Consider the following 26661-nt stretch of genomic DNA (forward strand, 5'->3'; position numbering starts at 1 on the left):
CCAATGGTGCCTGGGCCATGCTGGTGCAATCGGAAGGACCTGGGCTTTGTCTGCCTTTATCTTTTCCAGGACCTTGCCAATCAGTGGGAATGGGGGAGAATGGCATAGAGAAACTGGCCTGACCAGGACAGAAGGAAAGCATCGAAGATAGTGCCCCCATCCCAGCCCCCCACAGAAGCAGGACCAGGGACAACAACCTAATAGGGTTACATGCAAGAGAAGGAGAAATAGAACTCAGAGCCTTCATTTTACAGTTCCCTTCTCTAACCAACAAATCACAGTCCACACTGAAAACAGCAATGAGTGGGGCAGGTATATAGCTGAAATTATATCCATTTCCTACATATAAAACATCATACCCTCGCTTGCACCTAATCCTTGTTTGTATCGGTCAATATTGGATTGTAAGGTCATTGGGGCAAGGCCTTTGTGAGGCGCCACACGTTGAGTAAAGGCACAAGGTAATAGCTATTATATTATGCTTCACTCACGGAGTATAAAATGAAGCCAAATGATCATAGAATCTCAGGGTTGGAAGGGACCTCAGGAGGTCATCTAGTCCAACCCCCTGCTCAAAGCAGGACCAAACCCAACTAAATCATCCCAGCCAGGGCTTTGTCAAGCCTAACCTTAAAAACCTCTAAGGAAGGAGATTCCAACACCTCCCTAGGTAACCCATTCCAGTTCTTCACCACCCTACTAGTGAAAAAGTTTTTCCTAATATCCAACCTAAACCTCCCCCTCTGCAAATTGAGACCATTACTCCTTGTTCTGTCATCTTCTACCACTGAGAACAGTCTAGATCCATCCTCTTTGGAACCCCCTTTCAGGTAGTTGAAAGCAACTATCAAATCCCCCCCTCATTCTTCTCTTCTGCAGGCTAAACAATCCCAGTTCCCTCAGCCTCTCCTCATAAGTCATGTGTTCCAGCCCCCTAATCATTTTTGTTGCCCTCCGCTGGACTCTCTCCAGTTTATCCACATCCTTCTTGTAGTGTGGGGCCCAAAACTGGACACAGTACTCCAAATGAGGCCTCACCAGTGCTGAGTAGAGGGTAATGATCACATCCCTCAATCTGCTGGAAATGCCCCTACTTATACAACCCAAAATGCCATTAGCCTTCTTGGCAACAAGGGCACACTGTTGACTCATATTCAGCTTTTCGTCCACCGTAACCCCTAGGTCCTTTTCTGTAGAACTGCTGCCCAGCCATTCGGTCCCTAGTCTGTAGCAGTGCATGGGATTCTTCCGTCCTAAGTGCAGGACTCTGCACTTGTCCTTGTTGAACCTCATCAGATTTCTTTTGGCCCAGTCCTCTAATTTGTCTAGGTCCCTCTGTATCCTAGCCCTACCCTCCAGCGTATCAACCACTCCTCCCAGTTTAGTGTCATCTGCAAACTTGCTAAGGGTGCAGTCCACACCATCCTCCAGATCGTTAATGAAGATATTGAATAAAACCGACCCCAGCACCGACCCTTGGGGCACTCCACTTGATACCGGCTGCCAACTAGACATGGAACCATTGATCACTACCCGTTGAGCCCGACCATCTAGCCAGTTTTCTATCCACCTTACCGTCCATTCATCCAGCCCATACTTCTTTAACTTGCTGGCAAGAATACTGTGGGAGACTGTATCAAAAGCTTTGCTAAAGTCCAGAAATAGCACATCCACTGCTTTCCCCTCATCCACAGAGCCGGTTATCTCATCATAGAAGGCAATTAGGTTAGTCAGGCATGACTTGCCCTTGGTGAATCCATGCTGACTGTTCCTGATCACTTTCCCCTCCTTTAAGTGGTTCAGGATTGATTCCTTGAGGACCTGTTCCATGATTTTTCCAGGGACTGAGGTGAGACTGACTGGCCTGTAGTTCCCTAGATCTTCCTTCTTCCCTTTTTTAAAGATGGGCACTACATTAGCTTTTTTCCAGTCGTCCGGGACCTCCCCCGATCACCATGATTTTTCAAAGATAATGGCCAATGGCTCTGCAATCTCATCGGCCAACTCCTTTAGCACCCTCGGATGCAGCGCATCCGGCCCCATGGACTTGTGCTCGTCCAGCTTTCCTAAATAGTCCCGAACTACTACTTTTCCCACAGAGAGCTGGTCACCTCCTCCCCATACCGTGCTGCAGAGTGCAGCTGTCTGGGAGCTGACCTTGTCTGTGAAGACAGAGGCAAAAAAAGCATTGAGTACACTAGCTTTCTCCACATCCTCCGTCACTAGGTTCCCTCCCTCATTCAGCAAGGGGCCCACACTTTCCTTGACTTTCTTCCTGATCTGAGAGATTTAACAGTATCTCCAGTGGCAACTGTTACAAGCGCTACGAGTTTGATTTTTTCACCGTTAACCTCCCAAAATTTATGTCCCAGCACATATTTTCTTTCATGGCTGTGAATGATTTGCCATATGGCAGCCATATAGTTAAAGTGCTGAATAGCTATAAAAAATGTATTTAAAATGGAAGTGCAATTCTGTGAACACTTGTACCCACAAAACCCACAACCGGTGTGAAACTCATTCTGTTCCATTCCGTAGGCTCAAAACGTGGCTCTGATGTATTAATAACACTTAACCATTTATTTAACTCAGAGTATGTGTTCGAAGACCTGTATAGACACAGGTACCATGAAAAACACCCAACAATTAAATACTCCAGGGGCCAACACGTAAAACAGTCCCTAAACCACTGGATTTTGCATATGAAGGACTGCACATAACAAAGGGGTTAGCCACTTAATATGTTAACTTTAGGGGCTCTCTATCCAGCCCATCTTATCTGGAGCCTTCTGAACTTTGAAAGCAACAATGGCCAGAGTATCTGGAGGAAGGTAAATTGCTAGTGAAGGGAAAAAGACTGTTACAAAACCAGAACACTAAGGACTGAAGGACCTTTACTAGGAGAGGCATCACTCCGTTTCTGCTCTCTCTTCACATGCATCTCTGGGCAGGGACAGGAGCACAGAGCCATCGACTAGAAAAAAGACAGTAACTGAAATCAGTAGCCATCACCACTAGGTGAGAGGGCATATAGTTGCATTTCTCCTGAGTTAGCCAATCCAGACATAGCGACCATTTCTGGACCTCTGCAGCCCAATCTGATTGTCATGGTTTGCTTTAGACCAATCTTATCAATGCAGCTATTAATAAAAAATGTTCCTGGAGCACCTTATATTTAGATATACTAAATCTTGTTCCTTCCACACTACTCCAAGTGCCCTGTCACAGCTCTGATAGAGTTCCCCCAGCTGAACATTCACCAGGCTGCTGTGCCTGGGTGTTCCTAAGCTTCCCTTCGACTGAGTAGGCTATAGCACTGCATCTTTTCTTGGTCTCTCTGGCATGATTCCGAGGACCAGGCTTTCTGTCATTTACCCCTTCAAAGAACCAGGACACTGCAACCCAGTTGCCTTTGGTCTCCAGGACCACTGCTGACCCCTAGATTCCCCAATAGTGTAAGCACACCATTTCCTAGAGTTGCAATCTTGTGGGTACTCTGCATTTACACTCCACCTCTTCCAGGACACATGGTAGCGGAAGCAGACAGACACATACGCTTTGTAAGGCTTCCAAAATCCAATTGCTCTTTACTTTAGCTAGTACAAGAAATAGACAAACCTAGACAAAACAGTAGAGCTGTATGCATTTCCCTGTCTCAGTTTCCTCACCACTTGAGCATTCTTTGGTTTAAGGTCAGAGTCCTCTAAGGAATCCAGGATCCCTCCTCCTGCACACACAGCTTCTTCTCTCAATCATGGAGCCCTTCTCTGCTGCAGTCAGGTTCCCTCTTCCTCGGATGGTCCTGCAGTTCAGGAGGACCCCTCTGCCATGAAAGCATGTCCCTGTGCTCCTGCCCAAGCTTCCTTGTCTCTGTGAGCCTTTCTGCCCAAGTTTCTTGGGGTACTTCTACACAGCAAAAGACCCCACCAGTGTAGCACGTCTCAGAGCCTGAGTCAACTGACTCCCCTCATCAGGTTTTTCAGCCCAGGCTCTAGCCCAAGCCTGAACGGCTACACTGCTATATTTAGCCCTGCAGCAGGAGCTCAAGACCACTGACCTGGGCTCTGAGACTTGCTGCAGTGGGGTTTCTTTGCTGTGTAGACGTACCCTTAATTTCTGGGTTTTTTTGTTGTTTTTTTTTAAGATCCAGCGTTAACACTGTCTTTGCTGTCCACTCTTTGTTCTGCTTGTGGGAAAATCCCACTGTTCCAAACCCTAGTCCCCATGCAGTGAGGTTGGAGAAAATTGGATTTACCTATGTGATCATCTCATCAAGGTTTAACAACTGTCCATTGCCCCTGATCCAGGAGATATGTGACACAGTCCAACACCATATGGCTGACCCTATATACACTGAGGGATTCAATGATACAGCAATTTCATCAGATCAACTAAAATTCATAAACTGTGCAGATTACACAAGTCATCATGTCCTCATCTTCTTTCTGCTTTCTCTTTGTTCTCAGCATGCCTACAGTTGAGGGAAGACTCCTCTTTAAAGAAAGAGGCTTTACTCACTTTCGATAAATTCAAAGGAAGCAAGTTGATAGTTTATTAAAACATTTTAATGTCACTATATCAACCCTTTGTTCTTTAAGGCTCCTCCTTTCATACAGAGTTTGCAAGACTGAATTAACACCAAAGAGGAGCAGTAAGTAGAGACAGCGACTGCTATAGAAAGCCAGCTTTCATTGACAGCAACAAGAAAAGATTCTGCATGGTTGCAAACAAAAATCAGGCACTTACATCATGATTAGTAATTAACTGGAACAGAATGGAAGACACCACCAAGTGATTTGTAATATGTTCCCAAAGTAAGAGCGAAAACTATTGGATGGAAAATCTTCATCTTCTATGGCATTTGACAACAGAAAACGGGAATCTTCCAGCCCATTTTAGAAAACATGATCACGTTTAAGGCCTATTTTAAAATTTCTCTTTAAAATTTGCATTCAGTAGTTGGTTTCATCGTGACAATGTGTCACGTCACAGCTCCATGGATGTTCCACCTGGACAGCAATGACAAACTGATCTGATCTCACTTGCACTATTGTAAGTTAGAAGCAACTCCCTTAAAGTCAGTAGTGTTACACGGACATGAAACCAGCATAAATGATACCAGAAACAGGCCCGTAGGTTGTGCACAGCCTGGAAAACTGAACCTATTTTTACTGACCAGTTTGCACCGGTTTAAGCATAAACAGTTTATTGAGTTCACACTAGCCATGCTTACTTGTGTTCTGAACCATTGCAGTTTTGCTTCATGCCCACTAAAACCACTTTAAAATGTTCTGTCTAAACGTTTTTTGGAAAGAAAATGCCTTTTTGACTATGTGGATGTTTTTCCCCCTGCTTTTGTCAACATTTTCCGGTTTATGTAAAAAAAACCCAAACAAACCACAGTTTGGGGGTTTACAAAGAAATGTTAATTTTGTTTTTGTCAATTTTTCTCACAAGAAAAACGTCATAATTTGCCAACAAGCTCCTAATGTCCAGTGTACCGGAGTCAAGTAGCCTCTTTAAAAGCAGGCGTCGCTACCTCAGGGATTGGGAAGGTCATGTGGCTGGGGGGAAGGAAGTGGGTCAGGTGACCACCTAGAACTGCATAAGAAACAATCTGGGGTTGACAGTATGGGGACAGTCCTGGGTAGAGACAGGAGCAGGAAAAGGCTGTCTAGAGGCTGAAGCCAAGCTAGAAAAAACAGCAAAAAGCTGACTGACAAACCAGCTGAGACCTGCAGAGACCAGGCTTTGGGAGAGAACCTGTGAGGGGGTCACCAACCCTAGTGGGCCAAGGAGGAGACCTAGAAAGAGAGAGAGAGTGACAGAAAATCCAGGAAAGGACAGTAGGAAAGACGTAGAGAGACAGGCCCCGGGAGATGAAGCAAGGCGTGCAAATGGACTTTCTCTACTTGTTGTACGGTCACCTAACTAGAACTCAGAGTAGAGAGAACACCTGGATTCTCCTATGGCACCAACTGGAGGTGGCGTGGAAATTCCTCTTCAACTCCGCAGTGCCTCCAGGACGGCAAGTGGATATCCCTGTGGAAGGGATTACCAGGTCCAGGGAGGGGACTACTGAGCCCCAGCGAGCCCCAACTTTTATGATTTTATCACAACTCTTGTGTTATTGGGTATTTTTCTAAGAGCCTCCGCTCCTGGAGACTATTACATGAGGCTCAGGTTTCATTAAAACATATCTAGCTCCCATGGTTGCAGAGAAAAATTTGAGAACATGACTTACGTGTACCTCAAAGACTCAAATACCAGGAGCCAAAATGGGGAAAAAAAAGTTGTTTTTTCTTAAAGTCTCATGATTACACCAATATCATGATTTTTGAATGCTAAAGTCAGGCAAGATTGTAACTGATTCAAAGACCCCGTTTGCAGATTTGTTAATTCCAAAAGGAGTGGACTTTGTTACTTAGCCAAACGGCTAAATCATGCCAGTGCTGGGAGCTGGAGGGGAGTCAGTGAGTTAGCCCAAGGAGAAACTGAGGCAGACCTGTGACCAGAAGCCACTCGCTAACATCCACATCAGTGCTGTTTCACCATTTCACTTGCAATGCACTCTAGGTACCTACCCCACAATTCCTGTCACAGGTCCCAGAAGCAGCAGATTCTGGGAGAATTCTAAAGGTCACTGGGAAGGTTTGGAGGGAGGGCGGCAGAGGACTGACCATGCTGGTAGTAAGCTACTGCAGACTGAAACAGTAGCCACACTAGCCAGGTATTTAAGCCTGGAGGAAAACAAGTCAAATCTAAATGGTACTTGGAATACACAAACCCTTTGGATACTTGTTTGTGGACATTAAATGTTTATAAGCGTGGGAGTGGGGCCACTCAGTTCTTAGCAAGGTAAATTTCTCTAGGTTCACAAGAGTTGGTAAAATGACTAGTTTAAAATGCAGCCACAGTTCCCAAAGCTATCTGTTTACTAAGACTTTGATGTTAAATATTATCTTCCATCTAAGACAAGTCTCGTGCACAAAAACTTACTCTAACGCTTGAATGTTCACTTTTAAAGGAGACCCTGTATTTAGTATCTCCTGTTAGAAAACAGCTATGCTTTCAGTGCTTGAAAAAATTTCCATAGTTAAACATACTTATTGATTTTTAATACTGATTTTCCCCACGAAGAATGTAGGATTTGAGGGTGTGGGGTAGAAAAACAGGAGAAGGTAAGGGGACACATTCCTAAATAATCATAGAGGGTCCAGCCATAAATCTTTAGTGAACAGCTTCCGGGTGTTGCTTTCATACTGCAGTGTTGCATTGATATCAGGTTTGTCTACAAATTCTATGGCACATTTCTGAATGCCACACGGAGACTGCTCCAGCTCCAACACTGTGATATTGTTCGGTGACGATGAAACGAGGATGTTGCTTGGAACAAATAGGGTCACTTGAGGACCACGGACTGGCCAGTAACGACCGAGGTTAAAACCATTGATCCAAATTTGTCCCTGCCAAAAAGAGAAACAAAAAAAAATAATTAAGTCAAATAAAAATTATTAAATTCATAGCTTATTTAACCTCTACCATCCTGAGGTCAGGAATTGAGCCTTCATGTTTCATACAATGAAACACTATATTTTCACACTATATTTTGATCAGGCTAAAATAAGCTGGGATTTAAATCCTGATCAAAACACACTTTAAAAACAGGCAAAACAATCGTAGTTCTTTGATTAATTAAAAACAGTGTCAACATTTTAAAATGAGATGTTCAAAGAAAATATACCTGTACTAAAAAATGAAGACTTGCACACCAAGAAAATAAATTAGCAGTATCCATAAAACACCAAGGAGACAGAGAACTACTGTGTCCCAGACCAGTCAATACTACTTGGGAAGCTTGAAAAAGTGACTCTTGGCAAGTTTAACTGGAGATATTTGGGAGGAACAGAATTTCTGGATGTTGAGTTTGTGTCTCACCTGAAGCCATTCTCTGCAGAGCTCTGTGAAGTTCAGTATTTTAGTTTTCAGGAGCTTCTGGCAAACCTTCCTTTGGTTTTATTTCAAGAGGAAGCTACATAATGTCCACCCCTCTCCCAGCCCTGAATTTTGCTTTAAGTTTCAGGTTAAAACAAACCTGAAAACAAAATTATATTTGCTTAAAGGTAACTGGTAAAGGGGAGGGGGTGGACTTGTTGAAAAAGTGCACTGAACAAACGTCAGAGTTTTTGTGCAAAAAAAGTAATTTATTTGCAGCTTGTTTTGGATATCAGAAATTCAGACGTTTCCGACTCAAAGTCTCTATGGCAACAGGAGAACTTGATAAGTAACATCACGAAAGAGAAACCTGAGCAACTGAGAAGAAAAAGGGACAGTCTAACTAGACTGTTAAACTCTGTTTTCGGTGGGTTGTTGTTGTTTGGTTAAAGTCAGGTTCTAGTGACCACCAAGACTTAGGAGAAAAAAATAATACTCTTGTTAAAGTTGCAAGACCCAGACCACGTCTGATAATGCGAGATCTCACACATAGCATCTGAGACATCCAAGAAGCACTCTTGCAAAAAGAGGGATGACTTGACATTGTTGGTGTTTGTAATGTAAAAAAACAAGCTTAAGAAAGCCTTTCAAAAACTTGCATCTTTTAAACGCATCATAAGGCAGCAAAAAAATACCCCCAAGCTCATTATTTTTAGAAAAATCATCTTAGTCATCTTTAAAACAGTTCATACCATTTCAGTGGAATTGTAAACGGACCCACATTCACTCAAAACTGAACCTCGGTTCATGAACATTTTGACTGAACTGTGCTGTTTTGAGTTCATAACAAAAAGGAAAGTTCCACGTGTTTTTGAGGTTTAACATGCCACACAGCTCCAATCTCTCACGAACGCCCTTTCTGTGTTAGTCAGCTACAGGCTCAGAACACTGGGACTTCAATGGATGAGAATTCAACAGGAGCAGGTGAATTAAAGCATCAATTTTTCCCCATATAAAATATCCTTAGCAGTTTAAGACTGGGGGAAAAAACTATGAGATGCATGACACAAAGGCAGAATGATGACTAAATAAAAGGGTTTCTATAAGGCACTGGGAAGGTAGGACTTTAACAGCATCGTTGTGGCTTCCGAAAAACTTAGGGTATGTCAAATTGCAATTAAAAATGAAAGGTTAGGAAAATGTAGCGAAGTCTCCCAAACATAGATCATTAGTAGAGTATTAAAAAGAAAATGGTTATATTGCAGTTGTTTCTGTAAATTTATTTCAAATCTTTATAAATCAATTTATATCAAATTCATAATTTTTCTCAGAGATGGTAAATTCACAAATGAAGGCGAGTTCAACTTTCCATTTGCCTCTGTGGCCCAAGATCCTATCTTGCTCTGTTCTGCCAAGGTGTTGTTAAACTTCAACCCCAAACATTTTTTTTAATCAAATTAATCTCATTCTGTGGCTTGTTTTTGCGGTACGTAGGGGAAAAGAAAATATTCTGCCTCAGTGCTTTGCTTCTGTGTTCTTTTAGGGTGAAAAATGGCATTAGAATTGCTGTAAGTTACTATCCCACACACATGATGAATTCATTACGGTAATGTAAAATATGCTCTAGCTCATTGAGAACTTGTGGGTTGGTGCAGGACTTAGTGGGGGAAATTCTAAGACCTTTACAGAAGGTCAGATGAAATGATCATAATGGTCCCTTCTGGTCTTTAAGTCTGACAGTTTACTTCATACAATTTCTTGGAAAACATGAGCTCAAAGGTTAATTTGCAAGAAGCTGTTCGTAAGTTTACAGGTCACGTATGCAGCATGATTATGAAATCATATGTCCATATATGCCCCCAAATCTACTAATTTATAACATCCATATAGACTAAATAACGTTATACAAAATAGAAACAGAAGAATCAGCGATTAGAAACAGAAAACTTCCTTTATATGAATAGATATTGAACTAGAAACTTCTGCTGAGTTGTGAATAACTATCTCAACTGTGAAAACCCTTTTTAAATCATACCATTAAGTTCTGCAACAGACAGGAGTCTCTAAACCACTGTGTTTTTTTTTTTTAAAGGGTACAGCACACTATATGTTGATATGCTACAACACAGCAACAACTTAACTTTGTACTCAGTCAATTAAAGTCTATGCAATTTTTTAGGAGTAAATTCAATAATAATAATGCGGATTAATATATACTAAACTGCAAAAAATACGCAATAGTTTCATGAGTAACCAGACATCCTCATATTTTTTTCCAAGAATTTCTATTAGAGTAATTTTTTCCATTAATGCAGTAATAGAGAACTCACTAAGCCAGTCTGTGTATGATTGAGGAATTGCAGAGCACCATTTCCTCAAAATAACTCTTTTGGCCACTAATATAGTTACTGAAATCCATTTCTTAATGTTAGTCTTACACATTTAAAAAAACCCACAAATGTTCAAGAGTACTGTATGAAAGAAAAACCCTCCAGTGTAATGACGACTGACCATGCACAGTACGCTGAGATAGTGCAGAGTTGCAACTATCACTCATTTGGAGGGAGGTACTTTTATTTTGTCTTATTTTCATAGCGATTTTAAAATCTCACTCATGATGAACAATTGCTACTTGTTTTCAATGAAGTTTTAAAATGTTACTCATTCAAACTAAGATTGCCCAATAATGGCTATGAAGTATGCAACAATTTCATAGCAGAAAACTATTTTCAATTTCTACCAATACTGTATTATTTTGAAGGCTCCTGTGGAATTGATAAAAATGTCAGAAAAACCCTTACGTCCTTCATGAACACATACATGGTTATGCATATATAGTGTACCATGACACTGTATAGGGTGGGTGTGTGGAATATTTGGCCATGATACTAATTCCACTGAATTTTCAGGAATCTCTCAAATCACATTAATGTCATTCATGGCAAATACAGAAAGGTTGTGGAAACTACCTAAGAAGCATTAGGTGTTGGCACTTTTAAATGGCTCTGTTCCAAACAAAAACCCTGGATCTAAGTTCATCCAAAATTTGAGAGTTAGTAGGTTTTGGAATCCAAATCAGAATTTAGCAATTGGTCTGTGTTTCAATTTGTGGGTTAACAAAAGATCTGGAACCTGTGAATGGCCTGAACTTTGAAGACTGAAAAAATCAAGATCCACATTTTCTTTTATAAAGACACATCATTGTGGTCATTCTGCTTCCTTCTTTGAAAACAAGTATCACCCTACATGTTCTTCTCTAGGTGCGAGCGAGATTAGCTCCAAATCAGCAATCAGCAACTGGTGTACCTGCATCTGTGCAAACCCCAAGTGTTGCCACGGAAAGCCATGACTTGCACCAGTTGCCTGTGTAAACCTCAATTTATGCAAACCACTGCTTTTCTTGACTACAATTGGGGCTTGTGCTGGTGCAGCTACACAGGTTGCTATGGCTGAATCCCAAGATAGCTCGGGCTTATCCAGTTCAGCATTAGGCATTTCCACTGCTCCAGTTTCCCCTCTCAGTTTCCCACAGGCTTGTAGGTTGCTGCAGTGCTCGCATGCAGGAGTCTTTTCTGCACTGCAGCACTGCGGTGACTTAGCTCTCTGGTTAAGTCAGAGTTCATCACTTCCGGAGCATCAAAAATAAAGTCCAGTGGCAACACACAGTCTTCTGCCCTACACTCTTCCAGGTCACAGCAGTTCCCTCCGAGGGTCTTAGGCAATCTTCAGCCCTTCCACCAGCTCAGCTTCCTGCCTCTAATTAATCTTCCCACATCCACAGTAACAGCATAGAAGGGGGCCAATGCCCACAGTCTACTACAGGTTCCATATTATAATTGGGCTATTTGTCCTTAGCCACTCAAGCTCTAGCCTTGTCCTTCAGTTTTCCCCAGGCCATACTCCTCCATAAGCCTTCCTCCAGCTTCCCCTGTATATAAACCCCCTTCCCAGGGTGTCTCAGCTGAGTCTTCTCCCAGCAGCCTTCTGCTCCCAGCAGCCTCACTCCCCAGGCCCTCTGCCTGGGAAGTAGGATGAACCTTCACCCTGCACATGCTTTCTCCCCACCTCCACTCTCAAAGTGGGCTATTGGCGCTCCTTATGTACTTTGGATGGTCACTTGACTGCCATCCCGAGGGCTCATTCCCCTCAGCTAGGGAGAAATTCTGGGCTTGTCTACACACAAAATTGTACTGCTTTAATTATACCAATATAGGTAAAGTGGCACAGAGCCTCGCAACCTGACCCAAACCCAACAGGACCCAACTACAAGTGTGGGGTTTGGGTTGGGTTGGAAGCCAGCTCCCACTCTCAGGCTCGGGTCAGCACTGATCACTTCCCCCTGCCTGTGGGATTGGCACGGTGGCAGCTGCATGCCCTGCTCCTGCCAACCACTGTCACCTCACTGCTCTGTGTGCTGCCAGGTAAGAGGCGCTGCAACTACTCGTCACCCTCACTCCGGAGCACACGCCACATAGCCAGGTGGCAGCTGGCAGGAGCAGGCCACGCAGCTGCTCCTGTGCCAGCCCTAAGGGCAGGAGGTGGCTGGCACCAGGATGACCCCAAGCCCACATGCACAGGTTCGGAGAGGGATGGAGTGAGTGTTGGGTTGGGTTGGGGCTTTTGGATCAGGTTTGGCTTGGCTGTGCTTGGGTCGGGTACAAGTCCGGGTCAGGCTTGAAAATTAGGCCTGGGCAGACCTCTAAGGTGGTACAACCACTCTAGCGTGGATGCAGCTATAGTGGTATAAAGTACCAGTATAGCTTATTCCCATAAGGGAAGGGATATCAGCTGAATTGGTATAAGGCATCTTTATACAGCTACAGCTGCATCCATATTAGGGAGTTGGGTCGATGTAGCTACTTCGATAGTCTAAATATCACATCCAACAAATCGGTACAAAACAACCCAAACCAACTGTTCAGGCCAGGAAGGGCCAACCCTTGGAGCTAGCACACTGGGCCATTCATGTATCCTGGGATCACTGAACTGCTGTTCCCAGGTACAGACAAAGCTGGACTATCTGAAGAGTCCATTTTTAAAGTGAGGAGCCTGCTCGGTCAGGGAGGAAGACATAAAATTGAACTGGGGGGGAGGGGGGGAGAAATAATTGTTGGGGGAGGATGCTAAACCAATCCAAGTGATTTCCTTGAGAGGATCGATAACTGCTGCATGCCACCAGCTCATATGCAGTTTCAGCTAGATGGGGATTTAAAATGGAGTTCTAAATCCACATAGAAATTGGGGCTTGTAATCACCACAGAAAGGGCCCAGCTATGCTATGGGTGCAATTTCAATAAGCACTTAGCATTGACTTCAGGGGGTGCGAGAGGTCAATGTAAATTCCACTATGGGCTTCAATGGAAGCAGAGAAGCCAACAGTGAGAGCTGTTGGAAATCCCACCCACTCAGGTTTAACCATGCCAATTTATTTATTTAGCCTTTGTGCGCTCGCCTTGCCAAGCATTAGCATTCTTAGTGGCCAAGTGCAGCTCTCGGAGCCCACCGCTGAATTTGGTTAGCGGCTACTCCTCGACAATGGGTATCACAGTTCAACCTGCACTGCAGCTTGGACTGTCTCGAAGACCCCAATGGAGCTGGCTGGTTGCACAGAGGTCTTGCCCAGTCCAGAATCAGTTAAGAAGGGCCTGGCGACATGGCCAGGTTAAAGCTGGGTGGGCAAGCAGTAGGGTCTGTGACGAGGAACTGATTGGTGGCTGATGTTAAGCACCAGTCTTCCCACCACAGGGACTTCACTGTCACATCCTGGTGTGGCAGCCTCAATCACAGTGAGTGCTGTGATGAATGATGTGCAGCTGGTGGGCTACAGAGGTCACTGAACAAGGGAAAGCTTGGATCGGCACGTATCTTATCAAGCAGCTTGCTAGCTGCAATCGCTAACCTGATGCAAGGGGGAGCAACGTGACTCAGAACTGGAAGCCATGCCAATGTCCAGTTGTGAGACACGATTAGGGATTTTTGCGTTCCAACGGGATTTTTTTTGTGGGTAGTGAGGGTGGGGCAACAGGTTTTAGAATCATTTAGGCAACCGTGTTACAAGTTAGGTCATGACTGTTCCTGTTGGGATCCTTCCTCCGAGATAGCAAGTCTCATCTTCTGACTCTGTCAGAATTGCGTGCTTTGTTAATGAGCAATTTTAATTTTTTTTTAAAAAGCTAAAATCTCCATACAAAGACACTGGCTAATTTTCTCCGCTCCTCAGCATGAAAAGTTTTTCTAGCACCACTTCAGCAATTATGTCCTTTGTTACTTCTGCTCAGCCAGCTTGACTCCACTCTTGCCCAAGAGGCCAACTTCCAGTATCTCACTTTCTTCCGAACAAGCAGCCTTTAAAACTCCTGTATTCACTTCCCTTCTCCAGAGGGCAGCTCTCTCTCCATCCCCCCAAGACCAAAACCAAATGCCGTATTCTAAATAGGCTTGACCACACATATCTTTGTGTCCTATTCACTATCTATAATAGCTGCATACTTACGTGGCACATCATTTGCCTAGCCGACGTCACTGAATGACTACTTAATATGAGTTTCCCTCATCTTAGTTTGCTATCTCCAGATTTATTCAAGATTTAGTTAAAATGTATGATCCACAGCCAAATCACTTATAAGATCTCAACAGCTCTGAATATCATCTGATGTGTGTGAGACCCTTCAAAACTACCACACCGTTGTTACCTAGTCCTCCACCCCTCTTAGTGGGCTGTTCTTGACCTTTAATAGCAATTTTAAGGTGACTTTAGAGAGTCAGATTCAGGTTTTTTGGTAAACACCTTAGAAAAAGAAACCTACCTTTGTCCAGCCAGGAAACTTGATATAGGTGTCTTGGGGTAAATCAGGGATTCCACTGGGAATAGAAAATCTGCCAGTGTAAAAAGCAGGAGCTGCATATCTTGAGGGATTGCCACCAGATGTTTTTGATTCACCTCCTCTGCTGTTTAGGCCATGGCCCACCACACTGTCTATGTCTAGTGGGTAGATCTCCCAGTCAATGAGTGTAACTTGGCCAAGAGATAAATTTGACACTAGACCCTGCAAAGAAATTAAAGGTGTTAACAAAATCAATCATCTCATCTCATTACAGTTATTTATCTCCAACTGTCCTGAGTACAGAACAGTTAAGAGAAACCAAAACTTGGCTGAACTACAGTAGTCACCAGTTTTGCCAACCTCAAGTGTTCAAAACATGTGTCAGATCCCCCCAAATTAAGATCAGCTTAAAAAAAGCAAAAACCAAACCAAAAAAATGCTCACTTTTATTTGCTTTCTGGGTTTTGAGCCTTTAGGATACATTTGAGTCACATTTTCAAGCTCTTCTCTGCAACCATGGAGGCTAGAAAACTTAGTGTTAAAATCAAGCTGCAATTTTCACAATCATGAGATTCCAGGAACGGGCGCATTATGGAAATCACAAGAGTTAGCAACACTGTACATAGTAGTAGAGACAGCATTATTTCCTTCCTACAGAACTACTGGAGCTCATACGCAGCATCACAAAGTCAGGGCTTCAAGGCTCACCCTGAGCCAGCAAAGTACTTACGCATGTGCTTAACTTTCAGTATAGTAGTCCGTGTTACCTCAATGAGACTAATGTGCTTAATGTGAAGAATGTTATTAAGTATCATGCTGAAGTGGGACCTAAGTGAGGACATATTTCATACATCAGAGGCAGATTCAGAGGCTTGCTTACAGAAATCAAATCCTCCCCTACCCACAAAAGTTGTTACAACAGTTTCTATTACAGTATTTTACACTTAGGTCACACCAATAAAACCTTCCCATGCAAACACAGTATCAGGGTTGAATTTAAATGGATATAGTGAGACCAGTATAACTCCTAACGTAGACACATTTATTCCAGCATAAGAATGGTCTTTCAGCATAGTTGAAACCCCTTCCCAAGCAACATAAACTAAAATGAAAAAAAAAAAAAAAAAGCCTCTCTTACACCAGAATAAGAGTGTCCACACAGCGAATTATACTGGTAAAGCTTTCCCATGTAGACAGGCCCTTACTCTAATAGACAGTCTGAATTCATGTCATAAGTATATCTTTGGCCAGGTTTTCTGAACTTGCTTCCCTATATCCATGTTTAGGTACTTAGATAAGGAGTAGTCTGACTTTCAAATGGTGCTAAGAACCCACAGCTCCGAATGGACACTGTGTCTTTTGTTTTTATCAGCACCTTTCTAACATGCATTAAAATAGAGAAGCGAGTTTTCCAGGTAACATACAGCAAAAGATATAGGAAGCACCTACAACCACACTAGATCTGCTTCCTTCCTTTGTTTCCTTCAGCAACAAGACACAGATCAGCAAATGCAAAACAACAGATATTTTGAACTACTTCCCCAAAATCTAGATACTTAATTCCATTTCACATTGTTAAACCTTAACCAAAAAAGGAAACACAAAAGCTACCTTATTTACTTTAAAAATGTGAGCCTTTCTTCAAGGCTGTGGCACAACTCCCTCAAGTTTAGCTTTGAGGACAAAAGTACTTTAAAAAAAGTCTAGACAGTTAGTTTCCCCAACTGATATTTGTATAAATTGCCCCTAGCCCTTGCTTACCACAGCAGAGAGAGAGTCTCCCTTCTGCAAGAAACAGGATTACACATTTTCCACAGGTATCTGGAAAATCCTAATCTCTTCTCTATGCAAGGATCTCACTTCTCTGCAGCCTCTGGTGCACACACGGGTTTCTTTTCATACCATACATGTCTACTGAACCTGATTTCATTCCTAATATTTAAATGCTGAATCCCAGATTTTCGTTAAAAGCTCAACTCAACCATAATCTATGGAAGCACAACTGGCTCCTCCATAATTCATCTTCTACACTCATTTTGTTATCTTAATCTAGTTCCCAGTAAAAAGGGGTACACATCCCCCAGACTACCAGCACACTTCTTATCCTTCTTGGCAGTCGTGGGCTAAGTGACTCTCACACCCATCAGATAAAGGGTGACGCATACTGGCAGGGTAGTACAGATGGAACTGGCTCTACTGTTGCCCATGCAACACCTGTTCAGTAGATAAAGAAAGGACTTCAGTCTGCAGGACTTAGTCCACCAGCTTCCACAAGCAACACACACACACACACACACACACACACACTTTGCCCAGGCTAGGATTTAAAGGTGTATTGTTAGCTCAATCTAACTAGCAACTTCTAAAACTCAAGACAGGACAAGTAAAATAGTACTTTGGCATGCGCTAAGCTGGTGAAAGCCTGGCACTGAGGTACTGCTTCCTTTCTCCTAATTAGAGTTTTAGAAAGATTAGAGTTTTACAAAGATTGGACTAGCTAACAGACTCCAGCACTACACCCCTAAACCACACAAATTTCCAAAACGTATCTTAGAACCGTAAGCACTTTAGGTAACTAGACTCCTTTAGAGGGCTCTTGAAACCAGAGTGGCTGAACTGGAGGAGCTAAAGGAGACAAAGAGGTACATTCACGAGACTTTCCAGGACACAGTGGAGTGGTCCCACCCACAGTGTGACATTCTCTGTGCTGTTGAGGACGATGAAAGTCTTGAGGAAGAACAATATCAAGCTGGAGTGGAGGGAAATTATCCTATAGTTAGGACACTCCTTCCATATGACGTCATGGTATCCTCTCGTACTAAGGATAACCCTTCGGTGGAGGGGACTCCTGTTCCTAGGAACAAAGAGGTAATAGTAAAAGGGGATTCAATTATCAGAAATATAGATAGTTGGGTATGTGATGACTGGGAGAATTGGTTGCTGGATGCAAAGGTTGCAGCTCTCTCGAGGCATCTAGACAGACTTATGTGCCGTGCTGGGGAAGAGCTGATGGCTGTGGTACATGTAGGTACCAATGACATCCAGAAAGCTAGGAAAGAGGTCCTGAAAGGCAAATTTAGGCTGTTGGGTAAGAGATTAAAGTCCAGGACCTCCATGGTAGCAGTCTCTGAAATGCTTCTAGTTCGACATGCAGGCCCAGTTAGCCAGGCAGAAATGCAGGATCTCAATATGTGAATGAGATGATAGTGTTCAGAGCAGGGATTTAGATTTATTAGGAACTGGGGAACCTTTTGGGAAAGGAAGAGCTTGTACAGGAAGGATGGGCTCCACCTAAATCAAAATGGAACCAGATTGCTGGTTTAAAGGTCACATAGGAGTTTTTAAACTAAGAGGTGGGGGAAAGCCAACAGTTCAGACAGAGACATCCTTTAGGGGAGGATCTATTAACAGGGATTCTCTATGTCCTAGTAAAGAGGAGAGGATAGAAGTTGATAAAGAACAAGTAGAAGATGAAGAGAAACAGTCAAACAAAAAGGAGTTCTATTCAATTGCACCATAGGAAGGCAAACAACTAAATACAGATACATTTTATAAGTGCTTGTATACAAATACTAAAAGTCTAAATACTAAGATGTGTGAACTTGAGAGCCTGGTATTAAATGAGGATATTGACATAATAGGCATCACAGAAATATGGTGGAATGATGATAATCAATGGGACATGGTAATACCAGGCACACATTATATAGGAATGATGGAGTAGGTCATGCCGGTGGGGGAGTGGTACTATAAGTGAAAGAAATCACAGAGTCAAATACTGTAAAAATCTTAAATGAATCAAACAGTACCACAGAATCTCTGTGATAGCTAGTCCATGCTTGAATAATAAGAGTAAAGCAGTATAAATATACTATTGACTACTTGGCCAGGATGGTGACAGTGATTGTGAAATACTCAGACAGATTAGAGAGGCTATAACAATAGAAATCACAGTAGTATAGGGGGATTTCAGCTATCCCCATATTGACTGGGTAACATGTCACCTCAGGACAAGATGCAGAAATCAAATTTCTAGACACCATAAATGATTGCTTCTTGGAGCAGCTAGTCTTGGAACCCACAAGAGGAGATACAGTTTTTGATTTAGTCCTAAGTGAAGCACAGTATCTGGTCCAAGAGGTGAATAGAGCTGAACCGCTCAGTAATAGCGGCCATAATGTAATTAAATTTAATGTCCTTGTAGGGAGCAAAATACTGCAGAAACTCACCACAGTACCTTTTAACTTCAGAAAGGGGAACTACACAAAAGTGAGGAAGCTAGTTAAGTGGAAATTAAAAGGAACGGTCACAAAAATGAAATGCCTACAAGCTGCATGGAAACTTTTTAAAAACACCATCATAGCTATATGTATACCCCAAATTAAAAAACAACAACAGCAAGATGACCAAAAAAATGCCACCGTGGCTAAATAACAGCGCAAAAGAAGCAGCTAAAGACAAAAAGACGTCCTTTAAAAGTTGGAAGACAAATCCTACTGAAGAAAATAGAAAGGAGCATAAACTCTGGCAAGTCAAGTGTAAAAGCATAATTACACAGGCCAAAAAAGAATTTGAAGAGCAACTAGCAAAAGACACAAAAATTAAACAACATTTTTTTTTTAAGTACATCAGAAACAGGAAACCTCCCAATCAGTGGGGCCACTGGACAACTGAGGTGCTAAAGGAGCACACAAGGAGGATAAGGCCATTGAGGAGAAGCTAAATGTCACTGCAGAGGATGTGAAGGAGATTCCTACAACTGAGACCTTCTTTTTAGGTGACAAATCTGAGGAACTGTCCCATATTGAGGTGTCAACAGAAAAAGTTTTGGAACAAAATGATAAATTAAACAGTAGTAAGTCACCAGGACAAGATGGTATTCATCCAAGAGTTCAGAAGGAACTCAAATATGAAACTGCAGAACTACTAACTGTGTTATGTTACCTCTTTCTTAAATCAGCCTCCGTACCATATGACTGGCAGATAACTAAAGTAATGCTGATTTTTTAAAAAGGCTCCAGAGGTGATCCTGGCAATTACAGGCAAGTAAGTTTTACTTCAGTATCAGGCAAATTGGTTGAAACTATAGTAAAGAATAAACTTATCAGACATGTAGATAATAATATATGGAGATATACCTATCTCATAGAACTGGAAGGGACCCTGAAAGGTCATTGAGTCCAGCCCCCTGCCTTCACTAGGAGGACCAAGTACTGATTTTGCCACAAATCCCTAAGTAGCCCCCTCAAAGATTGAACTCACAACCCTGGATTTAGCAGGCCAATGCTCAAACCACTGAGCTATCCCTCCCCCCTTCCCATGAAGATGGTATGTCAGGGAAGAGTCAACACAGCTTTTGTAAAGGAAAATTGTGCCTCACCAATCTATTAGAATACTCTAAGGATGTTAACAATCTTGTGGACAAGGATGATCCTATTGATAAAGTGTACTTGGACTTTCAGAGAGCCTTTCACAAGGTCCCTCACCAAAGGCATGTAAGCAAAGGAAGCAATCATGGGATAAAAGGGAAGGTCCTCTCATGGTTCAGTAACTGGTTGAAAATAAGGAAACAAGGGGTAGGAATAAATGGTCAGTTTTCACAGTAGAGAAAGGTAAATAGCAGGATCCCCCAAGAACCTGTACTGGGACCAGTGTTGTTCAACATATTCATAATCATCTGGAAAAGGAGTAAATAGTGAAGTGGGAAAATCAGCAGATGATACAAAATGATGCAAGATAGGTAAGTCCATAGCTGACTGGGAAGAGTTACAAAGGGATCTCACACAATTGGGTGACTGGGCAACAAAATGGGAGGTGAAATTCAAAGTGGATAAATGCAAAGGAATGCACATTGGAAAACACAATCCCAACTACACATATAAAATGATGGGGTCTATATTAGCTGTTACCACTCAAGAAAGAGATCTGGGAGTTATTGTGGACAGTTGTCTGAAAACATCCACTCAATGTGCAGCGCCAGTCAAAAAAACTAACAGAATGTTAAGGACCAAGATAGATAAGACAAGACAGAAAATATCATAATGCCCACACCTTGAATACCACATGTAGTTCTGATCACCACATCTCAAAAAATGTATATTAGAATTGGGAAAAGTAAAGAGAAAGGCAACAGAAATGATAAGGGGTATGGAACAGCTTCCATACAAGGAGAGATTAATAAGACTGGGACTGTTCATCTTAGAAAAGAGACGGCTAAGGAGGGATATGCTAGAGGTCTATAAAATTATGACTAGTATGGATAGAATGAATATGGAAGTGTTATTTACTCCTTCCAGTAACACAAGAACCCAGGGTCACCCAATGAAATTAACAAGCAGCAGGTTTAAAACAAACATAAGGAAGGACTTCTTCACGTAATGCACAGTCAGCCTGTGCAACTCATTGCCAGGGGATGTTGTGAAGGTCAAAACTACAACTGGGTTCAGAAAAGAATTAGGCAAGTTCCTGGAAGATAGGTCTGTCAATAGCTGTTATCCAAAATAGTCAGGGATGCAACCTCATACTCTGACTGCCAGATATTGGGATTGGACCACTCAGTAATTGCCCTGTTCTGTTCATCTCCTCTAAAGCATTAGGCACTGGCCACTGTTGGAAGACAGGATACTGGGCTAGGTGATGACTGGTCTGACCCAGTATGGCCATTCTAATGTTCTTACGTTAAACCCAAATCTAGTTTAAATCCTTTTGCTCTGCATTATCACCATTACAAGTTCATTCTTTCACTGTGTATCTAGTGTGAAAAAGACAGAGCAGTGGGGTACAGGAGTCTGGTAGAAGGCAAATATACTGGTCACTGGACAAGTAGTTTTCTGTTCCCTGAGTGACCACAGCAGGGGCTGCACTAGAGTAATCAAGAACCTGCTATAACAAATTAAGACAGGTAGGATAATTAACACACCTGGAGCCAATTAAGAAACTGCTAGAATCAACTAGGACAGGCTGGCTAATCAGGGCACCTGAGTTTAAAAAGAACCTCACTTCAGTTTGTGGCGTGCATGCGAGGAGCTGAGAGTGAGAAGACATATTGCTGGAAGACTGAGGAGTACAAGCATTATCAGGCACCAGGAGAAAGGTCCTGTGGTGAGGATAAAGAAGGTGTTGGGAGGAGGCCATGGGGAAGTAGCCCAGGGAATTGTAGCTGTCGCACAGCTGTACCAGGAGGCACTCTAGATAGCTGTAGTCCACAGGGACCTGGGCTGGAACCCGGAGTAGAGGGTGGGCCCGGGTTCCCCCCAAACCTCCCAACTCCTGATCAGACCCAGGAGGAATTGACCTGGACTGTGGTTTCTACCAGAGGGGAAGGTCTCTGGGCTGTTTCCCGACTGACATGGTGAATCTGTGAAGCGAGCAAATCCACCAATAAGCGCAGGACCCACCAAGGCAGAGGAGGAACTTTGTCACACTAGGTTATTATAATTTGCATCTCACCATCCTGGAAGACAACATCAAACTCTTAGTCAGGATTCCATAAAATATCCACTGCATAGTATAACTGAAGACAGTGAGCAATATCCACTATATGCGGTACACTGACAAGTCTCAGATGTGCTTTGGATAAACACATTTAGAGAGCGGTCTACCAAAGCAAGTCAAGAAAGACATTTTATTTTTATTTATTTTCATGTATTTAAAAAATCTACTTCCTCCTTCTGCACACATGCCTTTGCTGAGTAACCACATAATCTCATTGCTGTGGCACCTTCTCTTCTTCTAGCCTTTCTCTAGCGGTTTGCTTTTGCCCTCACATCTAAATTGGGCTGTAAGCCTTTGCCAAAATCTTAACAGCACTGTGAGGTGCTTAGCTTACCAGGGGGGCTGCAGAAAAGACAAGATCTTGATATAAATGGTCAGGATTCCCTGATGCCCAAGTAGGGCTACAGAAACCCCATTTTAATGGCCAGATGGTCAACTCCTGAAGCAAACTGGAGATGAAATTATTTTTCTTCCAAAAGTCATGCTCATGCCAGCGAAGCATCACTAATCTGACTGCAATTGGTCCCAATCCTGCCAAACAGCCGTGCAAGCCTCCACACAATGCAGCTCTTCTAAAGCAGTGGTCTCCAAACTTTTTTGATCGCGCACCCCTATCAGTAAAAAATTTTTGAGCACGCACTCCCAATATATGTATATTTATTTATGTATAAATTATATAAATGTACTACTATACTACTATATTATGTACAAACATACAAAAAATAGAAATTAAAAAAAGGATGAGATAAAGATGAAAAACAATATTTTAAAAATAATTTTTATTGTATTTGATTTATTAACGGTACAAAAACTTTTTTGCTCTCACAAAAAATTATTATTCATATTTTTAGTGAGAATAATGTGATTGAATATGCATCATTATTTTTGAAAATCTTGGTTTAACACTTTGTGATACAATGATTCGAAGGTCTGGATTAGGGTTAGGGTGTGGGAGGGCACTCAGGGTGGGGCAGGCAGGAGGTGCAGAGCACTTACTTTGGGCAGCTCCTATTTGGTGCAGGGGGTGTGCAGGTGGTTTTGCGCAGTGCGGCACCGCCCCCATGGCCACGACTTGGGGAGCTGCCCCCCACCCCCCCCGGAATGCAGGGGCTTTAGGGGCTGCAGGGCCCTAGGCTAAGGGGGCCCTGGGGCCCTGGTCTGCAGCTCTAAAGCCCCTTTTGGAATGCAGCCCTGCGAGCACGGGCTGGAGGACTCAGGAGGAGCAGGGGCAGCTGAAGTTTAAAGGTCAACACCAAGCTTGATACTCACCAAAATGCATATGATAGCACTTCTCCCACCCCTGGTTCATGTTAATACAACGTTCGGACATTACTAATGATGAATTACATTCAGAAGTGTGCTTTAGATAAGCACCCAGGGGTTCTGAAGTTTATAACCAAGCCTTATCTCATCTGCTCAAACCTGGGCTGGAAATTCGGCAAGATAAAGGATTTGCATGAGGTATCCGTCTTCCAGTGATGCTTAAAAGTGCAGCACTTGCAACTGAACCAGGACATGTATGGACAATCAAAAGTACTAATTTTATATATAAAATCTGAATTTGAGCTTGAGTTCTAGATGACGTTTCAGCTGTTTTTAATTCATTTGAACTGGTTCATGCATCCTTAGATGATGCATCAGAAGATTCAACACCTCTTGAGACCCCTGTGGGTGATATAAAGCCACCAAAAGTTAAAGGGTGTCCGTCTGCTTTTAATGCTACTTTGACCTCAATGAGAGCGGGACTCATAAGAAAAGTATTAGTTGTATTTTGAGTTAGGTAGAGTTGCACCAGCATACTCCCGAACCCTTTGCTCTTACTATTGCACTAAGATTTTCTTCTACCAATAGAAGAAAAGCTGATTTCTGGTGTGCTTTGACAAGTTCCATTTTATAATCATTAGTGACTAAGTTTACCTTAAAGTCATTGTTGTATCTACCATAGTTTACTCGACCCATGTTTTCTACCAACACATCCAGATTTGCTCCAGCCTTCCCGGTTATATTTATCATGTTTGATTTGCCTCTTTCAAGGACTCCCTGCGGAACCTGTAAGCATAACACCAAAAGGAGACAATAACATAAGGACAAAACACAGGACAAAACTCAGGCTATTACACTGGATTACTCATTTCTGAGGCTTACTGGCTTGTACAGAGGAAAATATCCCCCTGCTGCCCTGCTCAAGTCAACCCCCACAACTATCATTTAAATTGGTCAGTAAGATATTCAGCTAAGTAGCGTTTCAGTTATTCTAATAATGGAAAGTTATCAGTTTCCTCAAAAGTGTGGTACACTTCGTTCACTAATTCTATTGGTTTTGACATTTCAAAGCTCTGCAAGGCTTTTTATTCCTAAAAAACTCAACGAGTTGTTAAGGTCTGTTCAGATGAAAACAGTTTGCACACTTTATAGGTGAAAATATGACTCATTCTCAGATTAAGCTTGGATGCTCTTTTTTTTTTTTTTTTTGTAAAAAAACACTAAGATTCTGAATAGAAAACCATAGTTTGGTTTTGCCAATAGAGACTGTACTGTTTACTATATAATACATCAAGGATGTATTGTATAGAAAACAGGGTTCATTAAAGAAATATTAATGCAATATGCTGGAATAAAGAATGAAAGCTGGGCTTTGACAGTCCATAAATCGACTCTTCTCCTTATTGAGCAGGAACAAAGCTGTGCTGTACACAGTTCAAGGAGGAAAGCGGGGGAGGAATCTACATCCTGTAAAAAAATTTTTTTTAAATTTGTGGTCAATAACCCAATGTCACAAGCAAAGATGTAGACTCAAGCTTCCTGCAATAATCAATTGAAACAATCTGCAGAAGCTGATCAAATATAGTCAACTTCTGATTTATATCAAACCAGTAGTAAGCAAGCCCAGTTTATAGGGTTTTTTTTTCCTACTCCTATGAAGACCCTAGACCAATTTTCAATTGTCTTGATACTAATGGTAAGACTTTCAAGCTGACCACAGAAATGGTGTGTACAGATTAGAATATTTTAAAAGCTTTAGTAAAGTGCAGAATGTATCAACTGTATGATCCCTTTTTTCTCTTTACGTTTCGTATTAAATTAAATAAACTAAACTATATTTGTGTACATGGGGGGAAAAGTCACAAAGTACACAGTACAATTATTAATCATAGCTACCCAACGGCGGCAAGTGACAGACATGGATATCAGTAGTTGTAAGGTCAATATTTACCCCATCTACAGAGACATAAGCACGGTCATGGACTCCGTTTAAAGGTGAAAAGAGTGGTGTTGGCTCACTACAATTTTTGGGGAGAGTAGTCCTGTACAGCACAAACCCAAAATACTAGAAGAAAAAAAAATGAGAGAACCAAGTTATTCTGAGGCTACACTTGACGCCACACAATGGAAACCATTAACCAGAATTTCTGCCTACACATTAGAAGAGTAATTTAAACTTTCATATCCTGTCTGGAGTGATAAATGGTTTCAGATATCCAGGTTAAAATCTTGTCAAGTGATTTCAATCTTCAATACTCAATGTAAATTTCATAAAATTTCCTACACATATTTACATAACCTTAAAGATAAAGATCTCAGTTAAGATTTCTCCTCCTCTGCACCTCAGTAAGAGTAAAGGGTCATGAACTGAATCCACTGATTTTTATCCATTTTCAGTGAACTACTGACAACTGGAAAAAACATTGCAACTGAAGCTTAGGTAACAAGCTAAAAAAATGCACCCTACAACCAAAAACTGACACCCAGTACTGCCTGTATTGGAGAACCAGCTGCTATGCTACTGGAACAATTAAGAATATTTTCATGTGAAATACTGCCATCAGGGGACAATAGAATCAGTGCTGCTGGGTTTGTTCCTGTAACAAATGAAATAAACACATTGAAACCACTCTGTTTTTCCCCAGTAGCATTAACATAACACCATAGTCTGACATGAACTGGATTTTAACCTGGTTCCCAGCCTCTGGGGCAAGAAGAGGTGGGAGCATGGCAGTTCCAGCTAGGGTGACCAGATGTCCTGATTTTATAAGGACAGTCCCGATATTTGGGGCTTTTTCTTATATAGGTGCCTATTACCCCCCACCCCTTGTCCTGATTTTTCACACTTGCTATCTGGTCATCTTTGTTCCAGCCAGTCACATGTGACCACCAATGCATTCAACCGGCAGCACAGATGGTAGGAAAGAACAAAACAGAGGGGGGCTGTGACCATTATGGACTGCCCCTTTTCCTGAGGCGTCTCTGAGGTCCCCATGAGACCAAGGCAGGTGACAGGCTGTAACAGCTGCAAAGCCCAGCAGAGTGTGGAGAAGAGCAATGCATAGAGGATGAGCTGCTTGAAACATGACCCGATGAGCCAGGATGCTGAAACCAGAGAGCTGAGTGGTCAGAGGCTCCTTTTAAA

The 26661-nt window shown here is 42.3% G+C and overlaps 1 protein-coding gene across 1 annotated transcript in view; it reads right to left on the reverse strand.

Moving 5' to 3' along the window:
* Positions 1–6801: 6801 nt before the first annotated feature.
* The window catches only part of GLB1 (galactosidase beta 1), an 83414-nt gene continuing 63554 nt past the window's right edge, over positions 6802–26661 (reverse strand). The window contains exons 13-16 of the mRNA XM_039522898.1: positions 25468–25581; positions 24171–24302; positions 14742–14981; positions 6802–7466 (exon numbers count right to left, since the gene is read on the reverse strand). Coding sequence (XP_039378832.1) covers positions 7206–7466; positions 14742–14981; positions 24171–24302; positions 25468–25581 — 747 coding nt within the window. The 3' untranslated portion in view covers positions 6802–7205. The remainder of the gene's footprint in view (positions 7467–14741; positions 14982–24170; positions 24303–25467; positions 25582–26661) is intronic.

This window comes from Mauremys reevesii, linkage group 2 (assembly GCF_016161935.1).
Source record: "Mauremys reevesii isolate NIE-2019 linkage group 2, ASM1616193v1, whole genome shotgun sequence".
In the NCBI taxonomy this organism is placed as follows: domain Eukaryota; kingdom Metazoa; phylum Chordata; order Testudines; family Geoemydidae; genus Mauremys; species Mauremys reevesii.